Source organism: Thamnophis elegans, chromosome 1 (assembly GCF_009769535.1).
Source record: "Thamnophis elegans isolate rThaEle1 chromosome 1, rThaEle1.pri, whole genome shotgun sequence".
Taxonomy (NCBI): Eukaryota; Metazoa; Chordata; class Lepidosauria; order Squamata; family Colubridae; genus Thamnophis; species Thamnophis elegans.
In genome coordinates, this window is record NC_045541.1 from 79,607,568 (window position 1) to 79,631,947 (window position 24,380).

Here is a 24,380-nt window from a genome sequence, read left to right on the forward strand (position 1 = left end):
ACGTGCGCTTTCAGGGCTGCGATGTGCGCATGAGCAGAAGTAAAACATTTGCTTCTGCGCATGCACAAAATAAAAAAAACAAGATGGCGGTGCCTACAGCGCCGCTGATATAACGAGCTTGGGCGCCTGTCCAGCCAAGTTACTACCTGCTCGGCAGAACCGGTCTGAACCGGTAGGAACCCACCTTTGTTTGGATCCTATTGTTTTCATGGAAACACCTAGAGCCTTTTCTCCTTAGTGATCCTAAGTGGAATGAAATTTTGGTCAAGAGGATAGATAGAACAGCCATGATGCATTCTTGCCTAACACGTTTTTCTTTCTTCTCAGTTTTGTGGTATGGATATTTGGTAATAAAGAAACAAGATACATCTAATGAATCATGGGTTGACAAGACCAAGGAAAGTAACATTGAAGTTAAATGTGAATCATGCCCACGGTTTCAGCTCTATTAGTACTTTATTACTTTTCTGTCAAGAATGTGAGAAGGAAAGATAGTAGCAGAGATGACAGGTGAAGGGAAGAATAATGGAGTCAGAAAGGATACAGATAGTCCTCAATTTATGACTGTCGTATAGTGACCATTCAAAGTTATGATTATTGCTTTCCCCTCCTCCACAGACATATGACTGAACTTCAGGTGCTTGGCAACAACAACCACATTTAGGTCTGTTTGTACTGTCCCATAGCCATGTGACCACATTTTATGGCAGTTTTGCTGAAAACTGGCACTTACTTCCATGTTTTGGCTAAACCCTTGCTCATAGCAAACAATTGGTTCATCAACTGTCATGTTCAGATCGGGCAGCTGACTGACCTTGTTTTGTGACCATCAACACTTAGATCATAACTATGGTCATAACTTGAGGACTCAATTGTTGCAATTGTTGTTTTGGCTGTTTTCTCTACATCTAGCTGGACAAATTGAATAACCGCTGAGAAGAGGAAATTCTGGAGAGTGGTCTATTTTTTTGGGTGACTGTCACCTAAGGGCTGGAGACAGAAAGAAAAAGGCTGTGTATAAGGACCTTTTGATGGCTAAATCCTCAAATAATATGCAGAAAAAAAACTGACCTAGTGCTGTCAATGCCATGAAGTGCTTTTAAAGGCACATGCTGGCCTAAATAAATGGGCACAGTACAGGCCCTATGAAACACAAAGCTGTGCCTTCTCACTATGCACATTCCTTAGTCTTCAGCATCTGCTTCTGGAGCTCTCTTTTCAAAAGGTAGAGCAGTCCTTACACAGCACTCTGAAGTGTTCAACTAATAAGACCAGGTATTGTCTGTTTCCGAACGCAGAGAGGCACTCTATTCAATTTGATTTGGTGCACTTGTTTGTTTTGGCCAAAGGGTGGTATATGGCTGCCTCTGGTCATTGTCACCTATTTAGCATCACCCAGGGACCATGTGTAGTTTAAGGAATGCTACCGATATGATTGACTATGCTCTCCTCTCTGGTTCCCTAGAAGATCTGCATGAAGCAACATCAGAGGCTATTGTTTGGATAGCTGAATTGGACATCCAGTTATGAAGCCACTGTGATACCTGCATAGAGGTTTTACTTAAATTTAGGTAGACTGTGTATATAGCAATAGTACTTAAACTTATATACTGCTTCATGGTGCTTTTACAGCCTTCTCTAAGTGGTTTACAGAGTTGGCATATTGCCCCCAACAATCTGGATCCTCATTTTACCCACCTCAGAAGGATGAAAGGCTGAGTCAATCTTGAGCCAGTGAGATTTGAACTGCCGAATTGCAGCTAGCAGTCAGCTGAAAAAGCCTGCAGTGCTGCACTCTAACCACTGCACCACCTCGGCTCTTAACGTTTACTTCTCTTCTGTCATGCTAAATAATTTTACTCAATCAACTGAAGGCAAATCCTATGGACTTTGTATGCAATTTATAGGTGGAACTGAACTGACTAAAAAGGTGATTTTACAACAAAACCTCAAAACATTAACACTGAAGAACTCAAGGCAGAACTCCATTAGGGAAATGCATTTACTGTCCAGCTGTCCTTTGTAATGGTCACTCTGAATCATCCTATGTCTGAGCAGGGTCATGTGTCACTTTCCTGAAGGATCTTGAGCAGCATTGGCAATCCATATTTCTACATGGTTTGGTGCTTTTGAGAAAAAAACTAGAATTACTGATATTTTAGAGGAGGTGATCAAGTCATAGTTTCTCCCAAAGTTGAAAACCAAATGCCTTGGTCATTTCAATAATGGAAGCCTTACTGGGCAGTGCTATGGAAATAATACAGTGCTTTAAAACATGTAGAGTGTGGATAGTGTCCATCTGAATTTTTTTTTTATGGTAGCTACATCTTTTTATAGTCAGGGCTATGGTTTTCCCAATTGCAATGTCTGGCTTTGAAAATTGGATCATAAGAAAGGCTGAGTGCCAAAGAATTGAGGCCTTTGAACTCTGGTGCTGGAGAAGACTCCTGTGAGTTCCTTGGACTGCAAGGTGATCAAACCAGTCAGTCCTAGAGGAGATCAACCCTGACTGCTCTTTAGAAGGCCAGATCCTGAAGATGAAACTCAAATACTTTGGCCACCTAATGAGAAGGAAGGGCTCACTGGAGAAGAGCCTAAGGCTGGGAAAGATTGAGGGCAAAAGAAGAATGGGACAACAGAGAATGAGGGAGCTGGATGGAGTGACCGAAGCAGTAGGCATGCGCTTTAATGGACTCCAGAAGATAGTAGAGGACAGGAAGGTCTGGATGAACGTTGTCCATGGGGTCGCGATGGATCGGTCATGACTTTGCAACTAACAGCAGCATATTTTTGCACAATGGCTTCCCTCTATAACTGCCATGTGATCTTAGGACAAGCAGAACTGTTTTAAAAGTTGTTCATGAGTTCCATTACGTATAAGCTCTGAGCCACTGTTGAGGAATCAAATCTGCACAACCTTAAGAAAATACATCTCCTCTTATTTATTAAACTAAAAGAAAAAAAAACCTGGTCAAACACTATAAAAGCTTGACGACAGGTGTCACTTATTTCAAGATCCAGTTCCCAGGATGCCAGCTGGATGAGGGCAACCACGGGCTCTATTTTTGGAAAGGTTTTATTGCGCTACTGTTACACATAGAATAACTGGCCTTCAATTATGTTCCATGCAGTCAGGACAAAGAAAAAGCAACAGATTGTAAGCTTGTGAGATCATGGAGTGAGACCATTAGTTACATCCAACTAAAACAAAAGAAGTAGCTGAGGGAATGGCAACATCTCAATGAGAAGGCTTGTCTCATGTACCAAACAGACTTGTAGCTCCAGGAGGAAAACGAGGACTGCAATCATTCTCTCTGGAAATTTTGCAAAAAAATAAAAGCAAAAAAGCAGAACAACAAGAATGAAATTTTATGTAATTTTGGAAAAGCAAGTAAGCAAAAACAACTTTTCTTTCTTACTGGAAAGGAAAAAGCAAGTTGGAACACTTTGGGCTTAGAGCATTTCTGACTCGGAGCTTTTATTATAGATTTTTCGCAGACACTGGGAGCAGGAGCGAGGTCACGATCACAGGGCGTAGAGTGAATGATTTCATCTAGATTCTATTTCACTTTTCAAAGAGAGCACAACACCTTGGCTTTCTTCCAGATCCCAGGCAAGACTGTCTAAGGAAACCATGGAAAAAAAAACCACAGCAAATTTGGGTGCAGATGGTCTAAAGAAAGTGTTTTTTCAGGTTTTGCTTCTGATGGTTTCATCTTCTTTGTTCTTTGCTCTTTCTGAGCTCAAAAGGACGATGAAATCATGAAACAGAATGGAAGAAAGAGAATGAGAGAAAGAAGGTACCAGGAAATGTCTCTGTATGTGTTTATGTGAAAAGCTCCATAGTGAGAAAAAAAAATGCATGAGGTCATCTAAGTAGAAAAGGAGGAATCTCTATACTTTTAGACTACACTTTTAAAATTCTGCTAAAAGGGCTTGGTTACAGCTCTAGGAGGCCAAAGAAACATTTGAATTTCACCCTTGTCAGCTTATTTGAAAAAGAAAATGTTTGCATGGAATCCCAACCCTGCAAAATGAGAGATCCCAAGCTGTTCATGTGTCACATAGATGCTCTCACATCTCTAACAATCCTCCATATGTAATCAAATTAGAAAAGGTTGTAGCAAATGTGGCACCATCAATCTCATATAAATAACAGATATGTTTCTGAATCTAAAACAAAGGAACCATTCTTAAGTCCATGGAAATGAACTGTTTCTATTTTTTTTTAATTGGCAGAAGGCACAAAGCACCCGATATTTACTTTGCTTTTATTATAATATCATTCCTGCATCGCATTCCATGTCATTTATGGGAACTGAAAAGTCTTAAACATAACAGGGGCAAAAGGATAATATTCTATCAATATAAGCGGTTTGCAATAGAAAGGAAAAGTCATCAGGGGTTCTTATTGTTCTCTGAGTTTGATTGTCTAGCACTGATGATGTTACCTAGTTTGGAAAATAATAACTGCAAAATAATAACCAAGCTCAGAGAGCACCAAGGACCCCTCATTTAAACTCTGAGCTACAAATATTCTTTTATTGGAAAAGTCATTCCTGGTACTAGAATCTACTAGTGATAGATTTCTCTGAAGCCATTAATTGAAATAATTATACACCATGTGAGCCTCCTTAGGACAGAATCAGCATTTTCCTGTATATGTGTTGATTAATATTACATTGAATAGAATTGGGAAAGATAGCATTGGGAATTTTGCAGTAACCTCCCCCTGGAGTGGGGAGGGAATAGAAATTTTACAATATCCTTCCCCTGCAATACCTACTAAGCCTGGTAGTAAAAAATGTTGAATCCCACCACTGATTCAGACAATATTGAGTTCTACCGTTTTGATAATATATGAATCAGGAAAGGTTGTGTATTTTTTTAACCGGTGCCTGGATGCAGAATTAGAGTAGATGAGGTCCCTAATAACAACCCCCAAAAGACAGAAGCCTAGTGGATGCATTACCAAAAATTACTAAATGCCTTTGGTAGATCCTTTTAAGTGGGCCTCCTCTGTTGTTCTTCCTTCTGAAAGTTGGAAGACATCTACTGTAACATCTTTTAGGTACCACTTGAAATTATATTTATTTATTCATTCAATTTATATTGTCACCCATCTCACCTAAATGAGTCTGGGTGGCTTGTATAATTTTAAAAAAATGATTAGGAATAAAAACAAAATAAAAGCCATAAAACACAATTAATTAAAACAATAAAATGAATTTGTGGGAGAGTACAATAAATTGCTAAGAACCAGAAGGCTTTGAATTATTATTTGGCCCCAAGGCATGATGATAAACCAAGTCTTAAGGAGACTTCTGCAAAGCCAACAGGGTTGAAGTCTTTCCTTTCCATCCAGCTTTCATAATATGAATGCTGGAAGTTTTTATTTTTCCCATTTTTCCACCATCTTTTTAAGTAGATGTTACTGAATATTGCATTCTATGTTTTATATTGTCTGCAGCATTACTTTGTTACGCATTTTATTGGTCTTTTTTGTTGTGAACTATTTTGAGAAAGTATATATCAATTGGCATAGGAATGTGGTATATAAATCATCATCTTCAACTTTTGCATTCCTAAGTGAAAAATAATCAGGATTGAATATGTAAAATGTTAGAAGTGTTTTGAAATTAAAGCTGAATGCTGATAATACAATACTGTAAAAGCTATTAATATTTAAGCTGTCTTTGGAATATGCTACCTAACAGGTATTGTTGATTTGACACAGGTGGAACTAGATGCTTTAAACTGTAGAGCCCAAAAGCTTATGGCAATAAATCATGTCTTACACTCAAAAAGTGAAATAGATCATTTGCTATTTACCAAGAAAATTGTTTGTTTTACTTTGTTGCAAATGAAATAGCTAGTGAAGGACAAAATCCGAAGTCCAAATAATTACATAAAAGCAAACAAAGAGAAGATGCTAAAAATGTCAACAAGGAAAACATTTTAAACGTAGCAGAATCAAAGATGACATACAGAACTGAACAGTTGCAACAGTAAATGAAAAACTGGAAACATAAATCTCTACACAGTGAATAGCTGAAAGAAACTGAAGGCAAAGTGAATAGTAAACATGCTTGGCAATAGCTTCAGGTTAGATCCATGAAGAAGGAAACAAAAGGTTTGATATTTGCAGCCCCAGAACAAGCATTAGCAATGCAACAAAAATTAAAAAGCCCGCCCCCCTTATGCAAAGAGAAAGACAAGATTGTTGACTGCAGAATTAGTGGCTGTAGCAACACTGACCAGATAGATCAAGAAATTTGTTTGTTTGTTTATTAAAATTTATATTGCTGCCCAACTCATTGTCTGTGATCCTGTGATATAATCAGACAGCAAAATGAATTTTGCAATTAGTGAAAAAAACATGGATCTGATGCCCCCAAATATTGTCACAACCATAATATTGGGAAAGTGCTCCAGAATGATCATGTAAAAAACATTTGCAGGGTTTCAGATTCAATTTGTCAGACCTCGCCAAATACTTAAACCTCTAAGTAGAAACAATCCATGGCCCTATTTGTTGAGAAAAGTATATATTTATTACAAGCCAAGTGCATTGCAGAAGTGCCTAGCCAGAATTGAGAATCATGCACCAAAATCTCTAAATTAAACTATTTGGTCCCTTAATTGCCTGCTATTGCTGACACACACATACACAAACATACATTCACACACACGGCCAATCAGGTTTTAGCAAGCTGTTTTCAGAACAGTCACTTCAAGTTGGTACAGAACTAGGTTGGTATGCAGCTGCATTCTTCTTCCAGCCAGCTGACCTTGAAGCAGCCTCTCGGGGAGCTACTGCAGTTAATTTCATTTTTCCCAAGCATCCCCCCTCCCATCTACCTTCCCCAGAGTTCATAGTAGATTGTCACCGCATAACAACAAAGCACACAAGCAAGCATACAGTGACAGCTGCCACAAACTGACAAACATCTAGAACTTAAAATGCACAAAGGATGCATCATTTTACAAAAAATACTTTTAAGTATAATTCTGTAGATTTTGTACCATTTACCCACATTTTCCCCATGCATTCATCTGTATATTATTAACAACTGATAACTCATTTTATCATACAATCCCTAACTTGTTTATCTAGTTTCAAATCTTAACAAAAATTTATTCATTTTTGCAATTATATCTTCATAATGTGTACATAATCCATTTTCAAATTCAATTTTATAGTTTTCTATTCCAATTACCTTTTTGTATATATTAAATCTTACTTTCAGTGGTGTATATGAAAAACTTTGTCCCCTCTCCAGCCAATTGTTCTCTTGTCTTAATCTTAAATTCTCTATCTTCCTGTATTAATAAATCTTGACAAGTTACGATTTTTCTATTGTTTCTCTTTTGTAAAAGTTGTTTTGGGGCACAATTCTGGATTTGAATTTATTCCATTTTCTTAATATTACACTTCCCACATAATGATTTTAAAAATTATATTAATTCTATAATACCCTAAAAAACTCTGTCAACCAAACCTCAAGTTATGTTTCCCTAATTCTATCATTCTTCTATTTCTCAGCAACACCCACTCTTTCATCCAAACTAAACAGCAGGCTGCAAAACACAGTTTTAAATAAAGTAAATCTAGTCTTCCTCTATGCAACTTCATGCATTTTTTTTATCCAGAGACTCTACGAAACATCACTACAAACCTAGTAACTGAAATATATCAATTAGAAAATAATCTAGCCAAGGTTTTCCCTATAATTATTAGAACATTCAAGAAATATAATAATGGAATTGGCAAAACAGTTTACAAAATTAGAAATAATTTGACCTCATATTTTGTTTACATACATACATATTACAGCAAGGGGGGGGGGAAGCATCCTGCAGCTAAAAGAGGAGAGAAATGATTCTGGCTCTAGATATCCTAACTTAATCCATTTTGGAAGGTTACAAAATTACTGTTACAATGTTCTCTCTTCTGGATTCTATCAAGGAATTGCTTATCTAGTGCCTAAGAGATTATGGAAAGAGCTGTGTCAGGCTTTTAATCTTATGTAGCGTGGAAGGAAAACCTGCAGTAAAATAGTACATGGTGCCCTTCTAAAACAGTATTTGTTCTATTTGTAGCAAAATTTCTAATATTCTGATTAAACAACAATGCTTCGGGGGGAAAAAACCCTACTGAAATCATCTATTGTTCAGAATAGCCTTTTCTAGAGATCTAGTGAAGGCTTTAGTTCAGAACTGTCAAACTCACTTTGTCATGGTGGCGTCATGTGACGTATCCGGACTCCCCACCTTCGCTAAACCGGGTGGGGGCGTGGCCAGCACGTGACGCATCCGGCCCACGGGCCGCGAGTTTGACAACCCTGCTTTAGTTGTTGCTACTGATGATGTCATTAATTTCAATTGATATCTTATTTTTTTCTCCTTTGCAAATAGGTTACTGATTTTATTCCCCAGAACTTACATATCCTTATGAGATAGGCTGGGCTAAGAAAAAAACTACTGGCCCAGTCATCCAGTGAGATTTCATAGTTAAAAGCTGATTATTTTCTTTGCCTTTTCCTGCATTTTCTGAATTATTCCAAATTTTAAACATTTATTCGAAAGTATAGCATGGCATGAATAACCTAATCAGTTCCTGCATCATGGGTGCTTTGACAGATTTTTAATTTCAATCTGTAGGCAACATACACAAAAGATGTTGGATGGAGTGAATTCTTCCCAAATGTCAGCTCTGTTTCTCCAGCTCTTTTAACTTTTCTCCTTTTAATAGAAGAGAATGTATGTACCTCAGGGTTGAACTATGGAGTCCTGAGTACTCTCTGAGCTTGGTTGTTTTCTTGCAGACATTTCATTAATCTAGTAAGCAGCAGCATCCGTGCTAGTGAATGTAGGGTTTACTACTTGTTTATGTACTGTAGCTTACCCTGCCATTGTCAGGGGGGGGGGGGGATATAATTTTCTCTTTAGTAGCTCCTTGATTAGAGTATTGTTTACTGCTTGATGGTTTGCTTGGTGTTAATTTCAGAGATTTTCTCCTTCTTCTTTCGTCCTCGTCTTACAATACTTCATTTAATGACTGTTCAAAGTTACAATGGCATGGAAAAAGGGACTTATGATCGTTTTTCACACTTACAATTGCAGCATCTCCATGGTCACACAATCAAAATTCCAAAATTGGTTTGGCAACCAATTCATCTTTATGATGGTTGCAATATCCTGGAATCACCTGATCAGCTTTTGTGACCGTCTGACAAGCAAAGAAAATGGGGAATCCAGATTCTCTTAACAACCATGTTACTAACTTAACAAATGCAATAATCACGAGAAGAAAAAATCGCAAAATGGCCCCAAATCACTCAACAAATGTTTCCCTTAGCACTGTGATGGCGAACCTATGGCATGTGTGCCCAAGTGGCACGCAAAGCCATGTCACCTGGCATGCATGGCCTTGCCTGTTTGTCTTCTAGGTTTCTGGCATGCATGTGTGCGTGAGGATCAGCTGTCCTTTGCATGTGCGGCAGTGGCAAAAAACTGTGCATGTGCACCAGCCAGCTGATCGTCAGACGCTCATTCATGCCAAAACCCAGAAGCTTGGCTTTTCCAGAGCTTGTGCTTCACACATGCAGCAGTGCTGAAGGGGTGGGGAACATGGGGTATTTCCAGTAGTTCTTATTTGTATCAAATGTTTCCTAACAGAATAATTTCCTTCTGGCTGCCCTTGTTTCTGGTGAGGATTTGGGAAGAGAAACATTAGCAAATACTAAGTACATATCCATGGGGTTTCTCTCTGACTGGTAGGTTGACAGCTCAATGGAGTGTGGAGGATGAGGAGGAAGCTGCAAGGGAGCGACGTCGAAGGGAACGTGAGAGACAGCTGAGGTCCCAGACAGAAGATGGCCTCAACAGCACCTCTGAAGTGGCAGTACAAGAAAGCAGGTAAGTCTGTGCCTGGCATATCAACGGAGCAATGAGAGTCAGGCTGAACTAGTTTAATGCTTTAAAGGAAGTTAAGAAATTTCAGTTAATGCAGAACTGAGTCTTCTCACTAGGCATTGGTTCATAGAACTCTTAATATTGTCAATGCTCAGCTAAAAGGCTGATTTAATTAGGGAAAAGTCTAGTTTTCTGAATGACTATCCCTATTAATCTGACTTTGATATCAGCAAAAGTAGCTTATTTTAGTCCCCTGTCTCTGAGAACAGGCAGTTTCAGGGGTGAGGCATACTGTACATATTTATCTGCAATGGCTCCAGATTTTTCGAACTCATTGTCAACTGATGTTCATCTATTTCCATTGGTGTAAGCCTTTAAGAAAATCCTCAGAGTTTCAGCCTTATCTTTTTTTTTACCTGTATGCAGGGGTGGGTTTCTCGCCCCGTTCCAACCGGTTCGGTTGGAACGAGGCTGGCGGCGTCCTTGCGCACGCACGTGGCGTCCTTGCGCACACGCGTGGCGCGCGCATGCGTACTAGCATCTGCGCGATGCTCCAGCTGCTCCTGGAGGATCGCGCAGGCGCTGTATGCGTTCTGCGCATGCGTGGAAGCGCAGAATTCGTAAAAACCGTGTAAGGAGCAGGCGCGGGTGTGTGGGCGCGCGGGCGCGGGCGGGGGGGGGCTTCGCCGTTCCCGGAAGTTACTTACTTCCGGGTTCGGCGACCAACCGGATCGCAGGGACCGGTGCGAACCGGTCGAAACCCACCCCTGCCTGTATGGCTGTGGGAACTGCAGTGTTTTTTTTAGTATTATTGGAAGGTAGGGATACTTAATTAACACTACAATGGTCAGTGGGATTAATTTGTGCATTTATTGTTTGCAGAGATTTGCCTCCCAATTGCCTTGAAGGGGATTTGTAGCCTAAAAGACAATGTAAAACATAATGATTGACTGCAAAGCTGTCCATCAACTATAATCAGCTATAAATATATATGTGGTTGATAAAGAATTATGTAGGCACCTTACTAGGAATAAATTAATTTGATGCACATAATAACATACATACACACACACACACACACACACACACACACACAAAATTGCATACTGAGAAACAGGAATACATGATCTGCGTCTTATGCCAGCACACCAAATGAATCAACTTCCTAGGGTTGAAGGTTAAGTACTGCACTGTAATATTCAGGAGTATCATGGATTTCCCCCAAATTTGGCTTGCCAAATCTAGTGAAGGCTTTTCCAGATATAAGGGATTCCACCTCTTAGAATTTCCCACACAGCCGACTCTGGATGTTGTTGCAACAGTGTAACTGTACGCATCAGGTTGGGGAAGGGCTGCTCTGTGTGATCAGTCAGGAAGCATCCATCAACCAGACAGTCAGTATAAATGGGCTTAGTGAGTACAGGTACTCCTTGACATACAACAGTTAATTTAGTGACCATTCAAATTTACAACATCACTGAAAAAAATGATGACAATTTTTCACATTTACAACCATTACAGTATCCCCATGGTCATGTGACCAAAATTCAGATGCTTGGCGACTGACTCAGGTTTACGATGGTTGCAATGTTCCAGGGTCATGTGATTGCAGACTTCTGACAAGCAAAGTGAATGGAGAAGCCAAATTCACTGAGCAACTGTGTCACTAACTTAACAGGTGCACTGATTCACTTAACTGTGGCAGGAAAGGTCATAAAATGGGGCATCACTCATTTAATAAATATCTCACTTAGCAATAGAAATTTTGGGCTCAACTGTGGTCATAGGTCAAGGACTACCTGTATCATATTTTGTGATCTACCATGCAAATGCTTTAGAATGCACTGATTGCATTAGTTAGGATACCAGGATGGATCATCTTGATGGGTTGTCAGGTCTCCAAATTTGGTTCAGAGCAGCCATTCACTGGACAATCTCTGCTGGAATCCTTGTGGCAGCTGTTATGTGCACACTCATAGATTCTGTTACTTACACATTGCAAATACTTGTACAATATAAATATTTACATGTAAGATGCCAGGGGAAAAGAAGAATGTTTTGTTGCTGAAAAGACAGTGAGTGATTTTCAGGCAGGCCTCTTTAGGGAGGATATTTCACAAATACGCCCTCTATCTTGTAGCCACTGGCTGAAGTTCATTTGATAGTGGCAATTGAAGGAACTCTGTCCAGATAGCTCAAACCAGTAACTGAGGATCCTAGCAACAAAGATCCCAACCAGAGGTGGTATTCATCAGGTTCTGACCAGTTCTGGAGAACCAGAAGTGGAAACTTTGAGTAGTGCAGAGAACTGGTAAATACCACCTCTGACTGGCCCTGCCTACATCTATTCTCTGCCTCCGGAGTCCAAACTGATCGAGAGGGAATGGAGATTTTACAGTATCCTTCCCCTACCACGCTCACCAAGCCACGCCCAAGCCACGCCCACAGAACCTGTAGTAAAAAATTTGAATCCCACCACTGATCCCAACTATACTTTGGAGAAGGTGTATGAATGAATCCCTGCTGCAAACTCATCCTTTTATTCTTTTCCTTCAGCTTCAGGCATGCCAATAACCTCAGATATTTTAGTTGCTTGAAATGCAGAGGTGCTACCTGAGGCTTAGGATGCAGTGACAGCCAAAAGCTGTCCAGAGTGATTGCTTCAAAACTGGTTGTGAGACAGCAATAGGAGAATGGAGGACAAACCACCAAACATCTTCACTATCATTCCTCTGCATCTTCCACTTTGGGCAGCTACATCAGTGTGCATGATATGAAAATGAATCTTAATAAAGTATCTCTTTATTAGTTGTTTCTAATTATGAAAGTGTCTATTTACATTTGCTGGTTGAAGTTGTAGACAAATATATGTAAGCCTTACTTACGGTAACTAAAATGTATTGATTTTTATGGAAATCCTTTATCTAAAGCAGCCAGAGCAGAAAATAACAAGCAACACTGTGAAAACCAATATTTTCCACTAGGTCAGTGGGAGGCGGGCCAAATTTATTTTTACAAAGCCCTTTGCAATGCAAAGTCTATATCAGTCAAGGCAGTCTGTGTCAGCCAGTTGATTCTCCTAGCAAATCCTGTTGCTGGTAGAGGGAGGGAGGGTGTGCGAGAGAGAGGGAGGGAGGGAGGGAGGGAGAGAGAGGGAGGGAGGGAGGGAGGGAGGGAGGGAGGGAGAATGCATAAGCCTAGGGCTGGTTCTGGCTACTGCATGTGCCAGCTTTACTTTTGTTCTTCAGAAGTGGGGACCTTAGAGAAGGTGCTCCAGTTGAAGTATAATTGAAGCCCAACATCCCTTTTAAATTTTGCATAGTTTTATATGCCATTTATTGTGGGAGCCTCATTTATGGAGACACCCCCCATGTTTAGCTAGAATACAAGCACTTGGAAGGGAAGGAAACTGATGGAAGAAATGGAGGATAGAAGGGAACATTTCCGCTTTGACTTGCCTGACAGTTATTCCCTGCAAACATTTCACCAACCTAGCTGGAACTGCAATGGCAGAAGGAAACTGAATGGTGGTGGGATATGTCAGTACTCCTTCCTCACACTTTTCAGTCCATCATTAGAAGCAGGGATGGGCTGCTGGGGGTTCACACGGGTGATCCTCTAGCTAGGATTCTGCCCAATTTGGTGAACCCCCAAAATGCCACCCTGTCTGGCCATGCCCACCCTTTGCCTCCCCTCCCCCCACCCCCCCACCCTACTCTGCCCCTCCCAGGAGTCTCCATGTGGTCCGTTCATCATGCCAGGTAAATGCAGACCCACACAGAGACTCAGGGAGGGGGGAAATGGGCCTATTGGAAGTTCCGGAAGTCCAGAAATGGGCCTTTCCGGCCTCTAGAACCTGGGTAAGCAGTTTTCACCCTCCCGCAGGCTCGAGAAAAGCCTCCGTAACCTGGGGAGGGTGAAAAACAGGCCTATCAGAAGTTTTGGAGGTCTAGAAACAGGCCTATTTTGGCCTCTGGAGGGCCTAGAGAGCGCATGGGAAGCAGTTTTTGCTCTCTCAGAGGGTCTAAAAAACCCTCTGGAGCCTGGGGAGGGCGAACCCCCCCTGTGGTGCAGGAGGCTGACTAGGCCACGCCCACCCAGCAACAGGGCAGCAAACCCGTTGCTGCAATTTTTGAAGTCCCCCCCCCCCCTGATTAGAAGGGCTCTTCTCACTCCTAACTTTTCATTGGTTAGGACTAAGCCATATGCTTGCTGAGACAACATTCAACTGGAAAACAAAGCCTTAGTGATATCCAGTGGCAATGGGAGTGGTTCTGGAAAAGTTAATTAAAAAGAAATACACACAAGGAATTATTTCAGGGGGAGGGGAGTCTCTTTTTCCTTTCCAATGGGCTTGATGGTTTCATTCTCCTCCCTAGCCATTTCTGCAGCTGTGGTTTTGACTACAAAAGCCAGGATGCTAATACAGATCACACACACCACCACCCACTTCAGTAAACTCAACTCCCCCTTACAGTGATTCATCCACTTCTGGTAAGCTATGCTGTTGTACATAGCCCCTTCTAAAACACAGTTATCATAACTTGCCTGTAGGTCCAGATTACCTTACTTACCCTTACCCTTACTTAGCTTCCTACTCCAAAGCAGCCCTGTCCAACCAGATGTTCTCCAGATGTTTTGGATTACAGCTTCCCTAGCTAAAGACAACACTGTTAATGGTCAAGGTTGATGGGAATGGTAGGTCCCCAAATCCCACAAACATGGAGCTGGGGGAGACTGTACTGATGTCCATGTTTAGTCACTTCTGAGTATTGTAACTAATGTTTTGGACTCAAGTAAGGGAGTGTGTATTATTTTCATGCCTTTGTGATTTCCTGAGCACCTGGCTGATTACATTCAGGAGGAAAAAATGCTTCACTAAATTTCCCTTCAGACTTAAAATTTTAATAAAAATCCTCTTTAGAACAGAGGCTAAATTTCTTCAAAATTTAGACATCTCTTCATGTTTTTGCCCATATGAAATGACAGTTTCAATTTCTTTTTCCAAGTTGCCCTCCCTTCCCAACAGTTTTCAAATTAATTTACATTCTTTGTTTGGTAGGGGGAAAGTAGATCTTTTGAGTAATTTTCCAAAATTTGTTTCTTTCAATCCAATTTACCTCACAAGGCTGGCTGTGGGAACTAAATACAGTGAGGGAATATTCTGTGTGCTGCCTCCTAAATCAAAGGTTGGCAATAAATCAAATAAATCATTAAAAGTGTCTTTCTAATTGCAAAATTTAATTCTGTCCTGGATATTGATAAGAATATCAAGGGGTGCTGAGACATCCCTTTGATACCCCAAAGAATTTATTTGCTTTACCTTGTCAGAAAAGAAGGGTCACTTTTTCTTTCTTCCAACCTCAGAAAAATCAGTGTTTTAAAATCCTATTGATTAAACTGATGGTGAAGGTGATTTTTAAAAAAATAAAAACCCATACTACTCAACTGCCTGGAAGAAATTGGTATATATAATAAAATGTGGCAAGCTGTTTTTAAGACTCCCCTGTCTAATTGAATTAGAAAAAAAGGATAGATAATCTTTTATGGCCCATGAGGCACATTTGTGAATTGTAGCTGCAACGTTAACTTTTGTCCTAACCAAAGACTGCTATTGTGAACATGCCATGATTTTTCCCCATTGAACAGAAAGAAAATAGAGGATGACCTCTCTAGCCATCATCTCAACTTCTCTATCATTCTAGACTGTTTTTGCCTTGTTTTCGGGGCAGGTAGACGTTGTTTCAAGTTACACCCCATAGAGTGAACATTTGGTCATTTAATCTTCTAAGAAAGTACCAATGGTGTTTCTGTGGGGTTCTGAGGTTCTTTGCCAGGACCATATGTTAAGATGCAGTCAAGAAGATTTATTGCTCAAGCCTATACACAAGAATCTAGTCAATTAATGCTCAGTGCTAAATTGACAGTAGATAAGGGTCAATGGAATTCAAGACCCATGTAGACTGTGGGAATGTTATAAGTCCAGGGTGATTACTTGGTTAACTCTGGACACTGGTTCTGCCTGTTTTTCTCCTACTGATTTTCTCTTAAACACAGGTAATACTGTGCATTGGTACTTAATTTTTGCAGGACGCCAATTTCTTATTTATTATTTTTTAATTAAAAGAATGTTTTAAAACATAAGTTAGGGAGCCAAGACTTGAATTATTCTTTGGGTAGGTCATCTTGAGCACCTGAGAAGAAAATAACTGCTGATTCCTTTTCATTTCTCCTTTTGTTTTCCTCTATTATCTTACAAGTATATTTATATTTAGAAATATAACATTTGTATGGTATCATTAAAAAAACTGGGTTCAGGTTACAGGTGCCCAGTGCCACTGCTCTGTGGGAAAAAGAAACTTCAGTATTGAAAAGGAGAGGAAACAAGAAAAAGAATAAAGCAATGCTCCTTTCCATTTGCTTGTAATCATACTAGGACCTCCCTTTTACTTAACAGTGTTCTAGAGGATTGTGCATCTCTGTATTAAATTGCAATGAATCATAGGTTTGGAATGCAGTCTGTGTATTTTGAAGGCCAATTGCTGGACTTTGGCCAGTTGTGTTTCAGTGCCTCTTTCCTCTCTTCCTTTATTAATGAATGGAAGAGAAGAGTCATTCTTTATCTTCCTCCCTCCCTCCCTCTCTCTCTCTTACACATACACATACACGCGCCGCAATAAAACATGCATTTCAGCTGTAGTGAGCTCCTGCAAATGTATCAAATGCTTTGCTTGCTTCAATTTGAATTCCCTGTGTGAATTAGTGTTTAGTGGTGGGAAATATTCTGATAGCTTTGTTAGGGAACACACCAGTGGTGGGTTTCTATTTTTTCTTTTTACTACTAGTTTGCTTGCGTGCGCGGGTGATGCTTCTGCACAGAACAGAAGTGGGTTGCTCCCGGTTTGGCCTGATTTGGCTGAACCGGTAGTGGAATTCAGGCCTGGGTCACAGAATCGGTAGTGACCCAGCCCTGCCACACCCTCAAACAGGTTCCCTCGCTGCCACTGGACCGCTGCCATTTTGGATTTTAGTGACTGTGTGTGCACAGTTCACTGTCGATTGTTCTGCGCATACACGGAGAACAATTTACGTTGAACAGTGCAACTGCGCAGGTTGAGAACTGGTAGTAAAATAGGCAGCAACCCAGAGCCTCCTGCCGACGCCACGACCGGTTTGCCCAATTCTTTTTGCATTCTTGACCTAGTTCTTGCTGATATTATTCAAACGTCAATCTCAAAAGTACTTTCCCCAATACAATTGTTTCACCTACATGCCAAGCTTTATTAACATAAATCTCTTTTATATCACACAGTTCTCACAGCCCCAGAACCTTTAGCCTTCATTCTTTTCTCTTCCTATGCATTTGAGCAAGTCTAGCTTCTTAGAGGTTGTTCTGCTCCTAGCCATCCCTGCTGTTAGAAATACAGCCTCAAAGTTTGTTGTATCCTTGCCTTCTGGAATCTTCTGAGATTTAGTTCACACTCTCAGTCATGATTTGTTTAACCAAGAGATGCCGAATATATTACACTTAATTGATCTAAGCTTCAAATAACACTGTAAGCCATGTTTTACAGATCAGAAAGGATCACAAAACATGTTAGAAAATAAATGGGTTTCACCATTTCTTTCCCTTACTTTTAATTCTGAATGATATATAGAAGTGACAATGCATCAGGTATCCTTAATTCATTAAGTGCCTCTTCTTTGGTCCCTATGCCATTATGAGGGAATAGAAATGGGTCAGAATGTAAGATGGTCTTTCTTCCCCATCTTTGCATTTTCCTGGTGCCTCAGGTGACTGTAGAGGAGAAAAATGGTGGAACGTGTGATGTTGTCATGTGAGGGGTGTCAAACTCGCAGTGTCATGTTTTCATCACATGACGTATCATGGCTTTTCCCCCTTGGCTAAACTGGAGGTGGGCGGGCCAATGCATGACGCATCTGGCCCATGGGGCACGAATTTGACACTCCTGTGTCATGCAAATGCCAGGACATATGTACCTGTATCAGATATTGGGATGCAAGTATAATTGTTGTATTTGTGATGATGTTATTACACCTGTTTTTATTTTGGTGTTCTTCCTAAGATACCTGCCATAGATACCTCCGTAAATCTTCAAGAAACCAAGCTGTGATAGTGATAGAATGATAGTGGCAATAATAAAGCAGATATCTTAGTTTGATATGTGGACTTAGCTTATGCAATATATCACTAATGTACATTTTGGGACTAAATAATAAAATCAAACATTGAGAAGAACCATGCTTTGGAAGGGAGCAAGGGAGAGGAATTGATGAAGCCATGTGGCAGCATCAAGAGGCAAGCTCTGCCCCTCGTGTATTTGCAGGTAACATTGTACTTCAAGAACAACATGACAGTACTTGTCATGATGCCATCATGCACATTTGGGCATCATTCTGGTTAGGAACAGAAATCTATACTTTGCACATAAACAGACACAATGTTCATAACTTTCTGAAAGAACCTGGTAGTGTTCAACATCCTTTCCCCCCCGCATCTTTCAGGATTGATGGGAAGCCTCCTGGAACCTTAGAACTGGAAGAAGATGAGGGCTTTAGTGACTGGTCCCAGAAACTTGAACAGCTCAAGCAACGATCGGGAGGAGAGGGAGCGCAAGAAGCTCACCAAGGGGAATGCAGACAAGCCCAAGAAGCAGAGCCTATACAGTGTGAAGAAAGGTAGGGGACCTTTTTCACTGCTTGAAAAGAAGTATCAACTAAACAAGAACCAACCAGAAAAGCTGGAAAAAACATAGCAGATTCCTTGAACTTTGATGTAAGACCCACAGAATTTGCTCTGGATATGGCATGACTGAATGTCTATTCCAAACAGATAATATACTGCAAACCAGGCAGATTTCTATTTGACATTTGTGTTAGCTTGGTCAAATACAGTCTAGCTTGACTAACTGCCATGCCATGGCTGTAGTCACATGTCAACCTTAACTTGGTTAATTTTCATATGGTTAGTCAATTAAACCCACTTTTCTGGTTTTATACAACATATTTAACCATAAGCTAAATACCTTGATTAGGGGTAGTGGAGATACAATATACTAGACAACAGTGTAGTGGCTAACTTGTAGTTTGGTATGTTATGCAAACACAGCCAAAGATATTGCCTGGAACAATGAACCAGCCTGATTGCACCTGTGTTATTATCAAATTTATATATTATGAAATTTATTTGTCCCCCATCTCACAGTTCAAAGCAACTCTGAGCAGCATATTGTAGCAATTGGTTTGTTTTCTTAAATGGTTCTTAACTGAAGCGCTTTACCTTTAAAAACTTCATGACTAGGCAGAACACTAATCAAATTGTAATTAATTTGATTTGATTTTTGATTTGATTTTATTAACATTTGTAGGCCGCCCTTTTCCCTGAGGGGACTCAGGGCGGCTCACATAAAATCAGGGAGGGGAAGTACAAACAGTAACATAGACACATATAATAAAAGTAATAAGCAACATACATTAATCATTCGGGAGGGGCAACTATCCTTGTCCCCAGGCCTGACGGGCTAGCCAGTTCTTGAGGGCTGTGTGGAAGGCCTGGACAGTGGTGAGGGTACGAATCTCCACGGGGAGTTCGTTCCAAAGGGTCGGGGCAACTACTGAGAAGGCCCTCCTCCTTGTAGTTGCCAGCCGGCACTGGCTGGCTGATGGAATACGGAGGAGGCCCAATCTTTGTGATCTAATTGGTTGCAGGGAGGTGATTGGCAGGAGGCGGTCTCTCAAGTATCCAGATCCACTACCATGCAGGGCTTTATGAGTGACTAATAGCACCTTGAAGCGCATCCAGAGATCGACAGGTAGCCAGCGCAGCTCGCGGAGGATAGGTGTTATGTGGGTGAACCGATTTAAGTCACCTGGGGAGCTTCCTTTCGGTGGTATAAGCATAAAGCATTTGCCAGGGAAGAAGATGCCAACCCAGGCTTAAGGTAGGCTGAATGAACTTATATGAATATATTTGTTCTTATATCAACATTAAATTATTAGCTTCATACACAAGAAAAATCTCCATATATTACTAAAGTCAGGTTCCACTAATCTTAGCCATATAGTTGCCTTAAAAATCCCAGTAAAAAGTTATTTCCTTTATTATGTAAACTATTTTTTCAAAAGTATTGCCTCTACTTAACTGATAAAGGTACAAAAACTTGTCTTATTTTGTTCCAGGGTCAACCTAAGTGCTTCAAGGCAGGGAGCCTTTTGGAATAGCAAACCAAACAAATCAAAAGTCTTAGCTCTTGTGATCTGCAAACTTTGTCTTAGTATGTTGTGTGAATGAGGTCAGTTGTAGTTTATTCCACAACCTGTAGTTAATCACATCAACTTCTCAAATGATCATCTATGGAACAAATTTGTAGAATGCATGTTGGTGAATTTGTTTGCATTACTTTGCAGGCATTGATTAATTTTGCCTCCTCATCTTTTTGTAAAAAAATATATACAAACATGTGTTTGAACTGGTAAATTATTTCAACTTGTAGGAAAAAAAATGTAGAACACCTGCCACAACTCAGCAAAGGAGGGGAAAGGTTGTTACCAACTTTAACCGGAAATACATTTAGGAAGGATAAAACTTAAATTTTCTACTTTGTGTACTCAACTGAAATGGAAGTGCATTTCTAGCAGTGCGTTTTCTAAATTATAATTCTATTTCAAGGCCCTTAGTAAAATACCTTCTGTTTTATCACACACACACACACACACACAGACAGACAGACAGACAGACAGACAGACAGACAGACAGACAGACAGACACACCTTTCCCAATCTCAGGGTTTTATGTTTAGAGTGCCTGAAAAAATGTTCTGTAGTTTCAAATGTTAAAGCAAGAGGGTTTAAATCTTTAATGTTGGCACGTAACTTGGAAGATTTTTCCTTTGGAAAACTTAATTCGTTATGCTTAAGTTCCTTTGGGGGGTCTCCCTTCAGGTCCAGGAAGATTTATTGTGAAATTGAGTACATTAAGCAAAATTTTCTCCTACACACAATATAAGTGCAAACTCAATCATCTGTTCCTCCAAACTTCTCTGCTTAACTCATTTTTTTCAACAAGGAGAGAACTGGATAAGCCTCAACATCCGTTTTTCTCCATGTTGCAGGCACTGCTTTTATTTTTAGATTTCCTTTCAATATCTTCAATTTTACTTCAGTGAAACTGTACAAGCAATCATTTTTAGAGAGGTTGGCACATTTGCACTAACCTAAGAATACCACGCACACATCAGCGTGCGGAGGAAAGATTCAGGAAGCAATTATTTGAAGCAGCTGTTTCAGCTGTTTGGATAAGAGTGAGGAGAGAATTAAAAGAAGCTGCTTGCTTCTACTCAGGAAGACAGAGCAGAAACTGATACAGTTTTTAAGTATGAAGATGGGTTACCCCTTGAAGAAATTCCTTTAATGAAATAAAGCAATGAGACTGAAATTAAAATCCCTGTGGAGAATTGGAGAACAATGTTGGGCAAACAGTAGCCCATTCCATTCTGTCCCCAGTATGGTATTTGTGAGTATGACTATGTCCTTTTTGATTATAAAAAAAATCAAACTTATTAAGCTTTCCTGTCACACAGCAAAATATTTCTATGAATTTTGAAAGTAAGAAACTTTCTTAAAAGTAAAGATGATAGACTTCAGTTCTTTACTTGGTTTGGATATACATATCAATTACGTCGATATAATTTACTCGGACTTCAGCAAGGCATTTGATAAAGTAGACCATAACCTACTACTAGACAAAGTAGAAAAATGTGGGTTAGACAGCATCACCGCCAGATGGATTTGTAACTGGCTGACCAACCGCACGCAACGTGTAGTCCTCAATGGAACTGCATCTACATGGAGGGAGGTATGCAGTAGAGTACCCCAAGGCTCTGTTTTAGGCCCAGTACTCTTCAACATCTTCATCAATAATCTGGATGAGGGGATAAATGGGTAACTCATCAAATTTGCAGATGACACCAAGATGGCAGGAATAGCCAACACTCCAGAAGATAGGCTTAAAATACAGAAGGATCTTGACAAACTTGAACATTGGCCACTATCTAACAAAATGAAATTCAATGGTGAAAAAAGTAAGATTCTACATTTAGGCAAGAAAAACAAAATGCATAGGTACAGTATAGGTGGTACCTTGCTCAATAGTAGTAACTATGAGAGGGATCTTGGACTCCTAGTGGACAACCATTTAAATATGAGACAGCAGTGGGCAGCAGCTGCCAAAAAGGCTGCATAAACAGAGAGATAGAATCAAGAACACATGAAGTGTTAATACCACTTTATAATGCCTTGGTAAGGCCACACTTGGAATACTGCATTCAGTTTTGGTCACCATGATGTAAAAATGATGTGGAGACTCTAGAAAGAGTGCAAAGAAGAGCAACAAAGATGATTAGGGGACTGGAGGCTAAAACATATGAGGAACGGTTGCAGGAACTGAGTATGTCTAGTTTAATGAAAAGAAGGACTAGGGGAGACATGATAGCAGTGTTCCAATATCTCAGAAGAAGAGGGAGTCAAACTATTCTCCAGGGCACCCTGAGGGTAGAACAAGAAGCAATGGGTGGAAACTAATCAAGGAGTGAAGCAACTTAGAACTGAGGAGAAATTTCCTGACAGTTAGAACAATTAATCAGTGGAACAGCTTGCCTCCAGAGGTTTTGAATGCCCCAACACTGGAAGTCTTTAAGAAGATGTTGGATAGCCATTTGTCTGAAATGGTATAGAGTTTCCTGCCTACGCAGGGGGTTGGACTAGAAGACCTCCAAGGTCCCTCCCAACTCTGCTATTGTATTGTATTGTATTGGATGTGGGCCTATGTACCCTTCACTTGAATGTTCTTTTCACTACCTTGGCAAATGAAATCAGCTTTTCCAATTGTATTGCTGAATTGGGTGAATGAAAATATATTTAAAGGAATTATTTTGAATCAGCTATAGATATTCTTTTCACAGAGTAAGTGTGATAGAATGGTTAAGGCACCAAGCTAGAAACTAGAGACTGTGAGTTTAAAGCCAGCTGGTTGATCTTGAGCTAGTCACATATTCTCAGCCAGAGGAAGAAAGCAATAGCAAATCACTTCTGAAAAGTTTGCCAAGAAAACTGCAGAGACCTGTATAGGCAGTTGCCAGGGGTCAATGCTAACTCAAAGGGACCGAGGGGGAGGGGGGTATTTTAATGTCAATGACTCAAAACAGACCAGGTAGCTCATAAATATAGTGACATGTCTTTTTTCAGAAAAAATCTTTTTTGCCTAAGATATTTGTGACTCAATATAATGGTCTTATTCAGACTGCTTTGAAGGTTGTACATGCCTCTTTTTTTGTTAATCTGGTTCATAATTCATGTGGATTTTGCTTGTGGCCTAGGTGAAAGATAGTCAAATAGTATATTTAAGATGTAACTAGCATTGAATAGAATAATTTGGCAGGTTAATTTGGCAATTTGTTTTGCATGTTCTCTTGTAGTAGTATGCTGCTCTTCACAATAGTTCAAAGGAACTATTTAAATATAGTCTAACATTTTGTACTGCCTAAACATGTATGCCCAGATGTTCCTGGTATGGATATTGTGGATCAAATGCAGGTTAAGTCAACTTCAATTTAGTTTTTACATGCGAAAGTAATTATATAAGCAAGCTCCAAGTAATATGACTTAGGTTTAGGAAATGGGAAATTATTTGAGGGACAAATTTTATGTGATGTTTGACATTTTCTTTGATAAATTATAGCATTATTCCACGAGACTCACTAGATGTTTTAAATGAGCTTGAACTCTTCTCTTACAAAGTAGAAAACTGGTAGTGAATTTTCTACTGTAATAAACAGCTTATACCTCCTGTGCCCTTGAAAAATCATAAAATAGGATTTGGAATGGATTGTGCAGGCCACATGTGTATTAGCTGAACCTATTCTGGTTCATAAATTTCTAATTATCTTAAATACATTAGTACAGACTTTGAAGAGAAATGAAGCTTGTTTGACTTTCAAGTATAGGTTATCTTTCAGAACTGCAGTAGTTTGGAGTGGAACCAGTAAGCTTGCTATTAATATTGGCTGATGCGGAGCTAATTGCTATAAAGTGGTACAGAACTACTGTGTAAAGACTATTTCAGTTACTCAAATAACATTGTAAACCAGGTTTGTATTAAATGCTAGGTCTATGCCTAAGTCTGAAATATTTTGGAGTAGCAATTATAACCTTCTTACTTATCAAAGAGACCAATTCTTGCTTGCTTTAAAGTAGTGCAACTTTCTTATTAATACATGACTGTAGATTTACATTGGAAGACAAATGTGGAGTTTTTGATCCGAGCTAGCAGCGGGGGTAAGGTGGGGCATTAAATTATGTTCATGTTTTTAGACTTGAATTCTTAAGAGTTATTGAGTCAGAGCCAGAGGTGGGTTTCTACCGGTTCGGACCTGTTCGGCTGAATA

The 24,380-nt window shown here is 39.9% G+C and overlaps 1 protein-coding gene across 3 annotated transcripts in view; it reads left to right on the forward strand.

Moving 5' to 3' along the window:
- LSP1 (lymphocyte specific protein 1) overlaps nt 1–24,380 on the forward strand; it is a 108,760-nt gene that overhangs the window by 56,819 nt on the left and 27,561 nt on the right. For all 3 annotated transcript variants that reach the window (XM_032228135.1, XM_032228127.1, XM_032228142.1), the window contains exons 2-3: nt 9,784–9,921; nt 18,445–18,618. In XM_032228135.1, the coding sequence (XP_032084026.1) occupies nt 9,784–9,921; nt 18,445–18,618 (312 nt within the window). The remainder of the gene's footprint in view (nt 1–9,783; nt 9,922–18,444; nt 18,619–24,380) is intronic.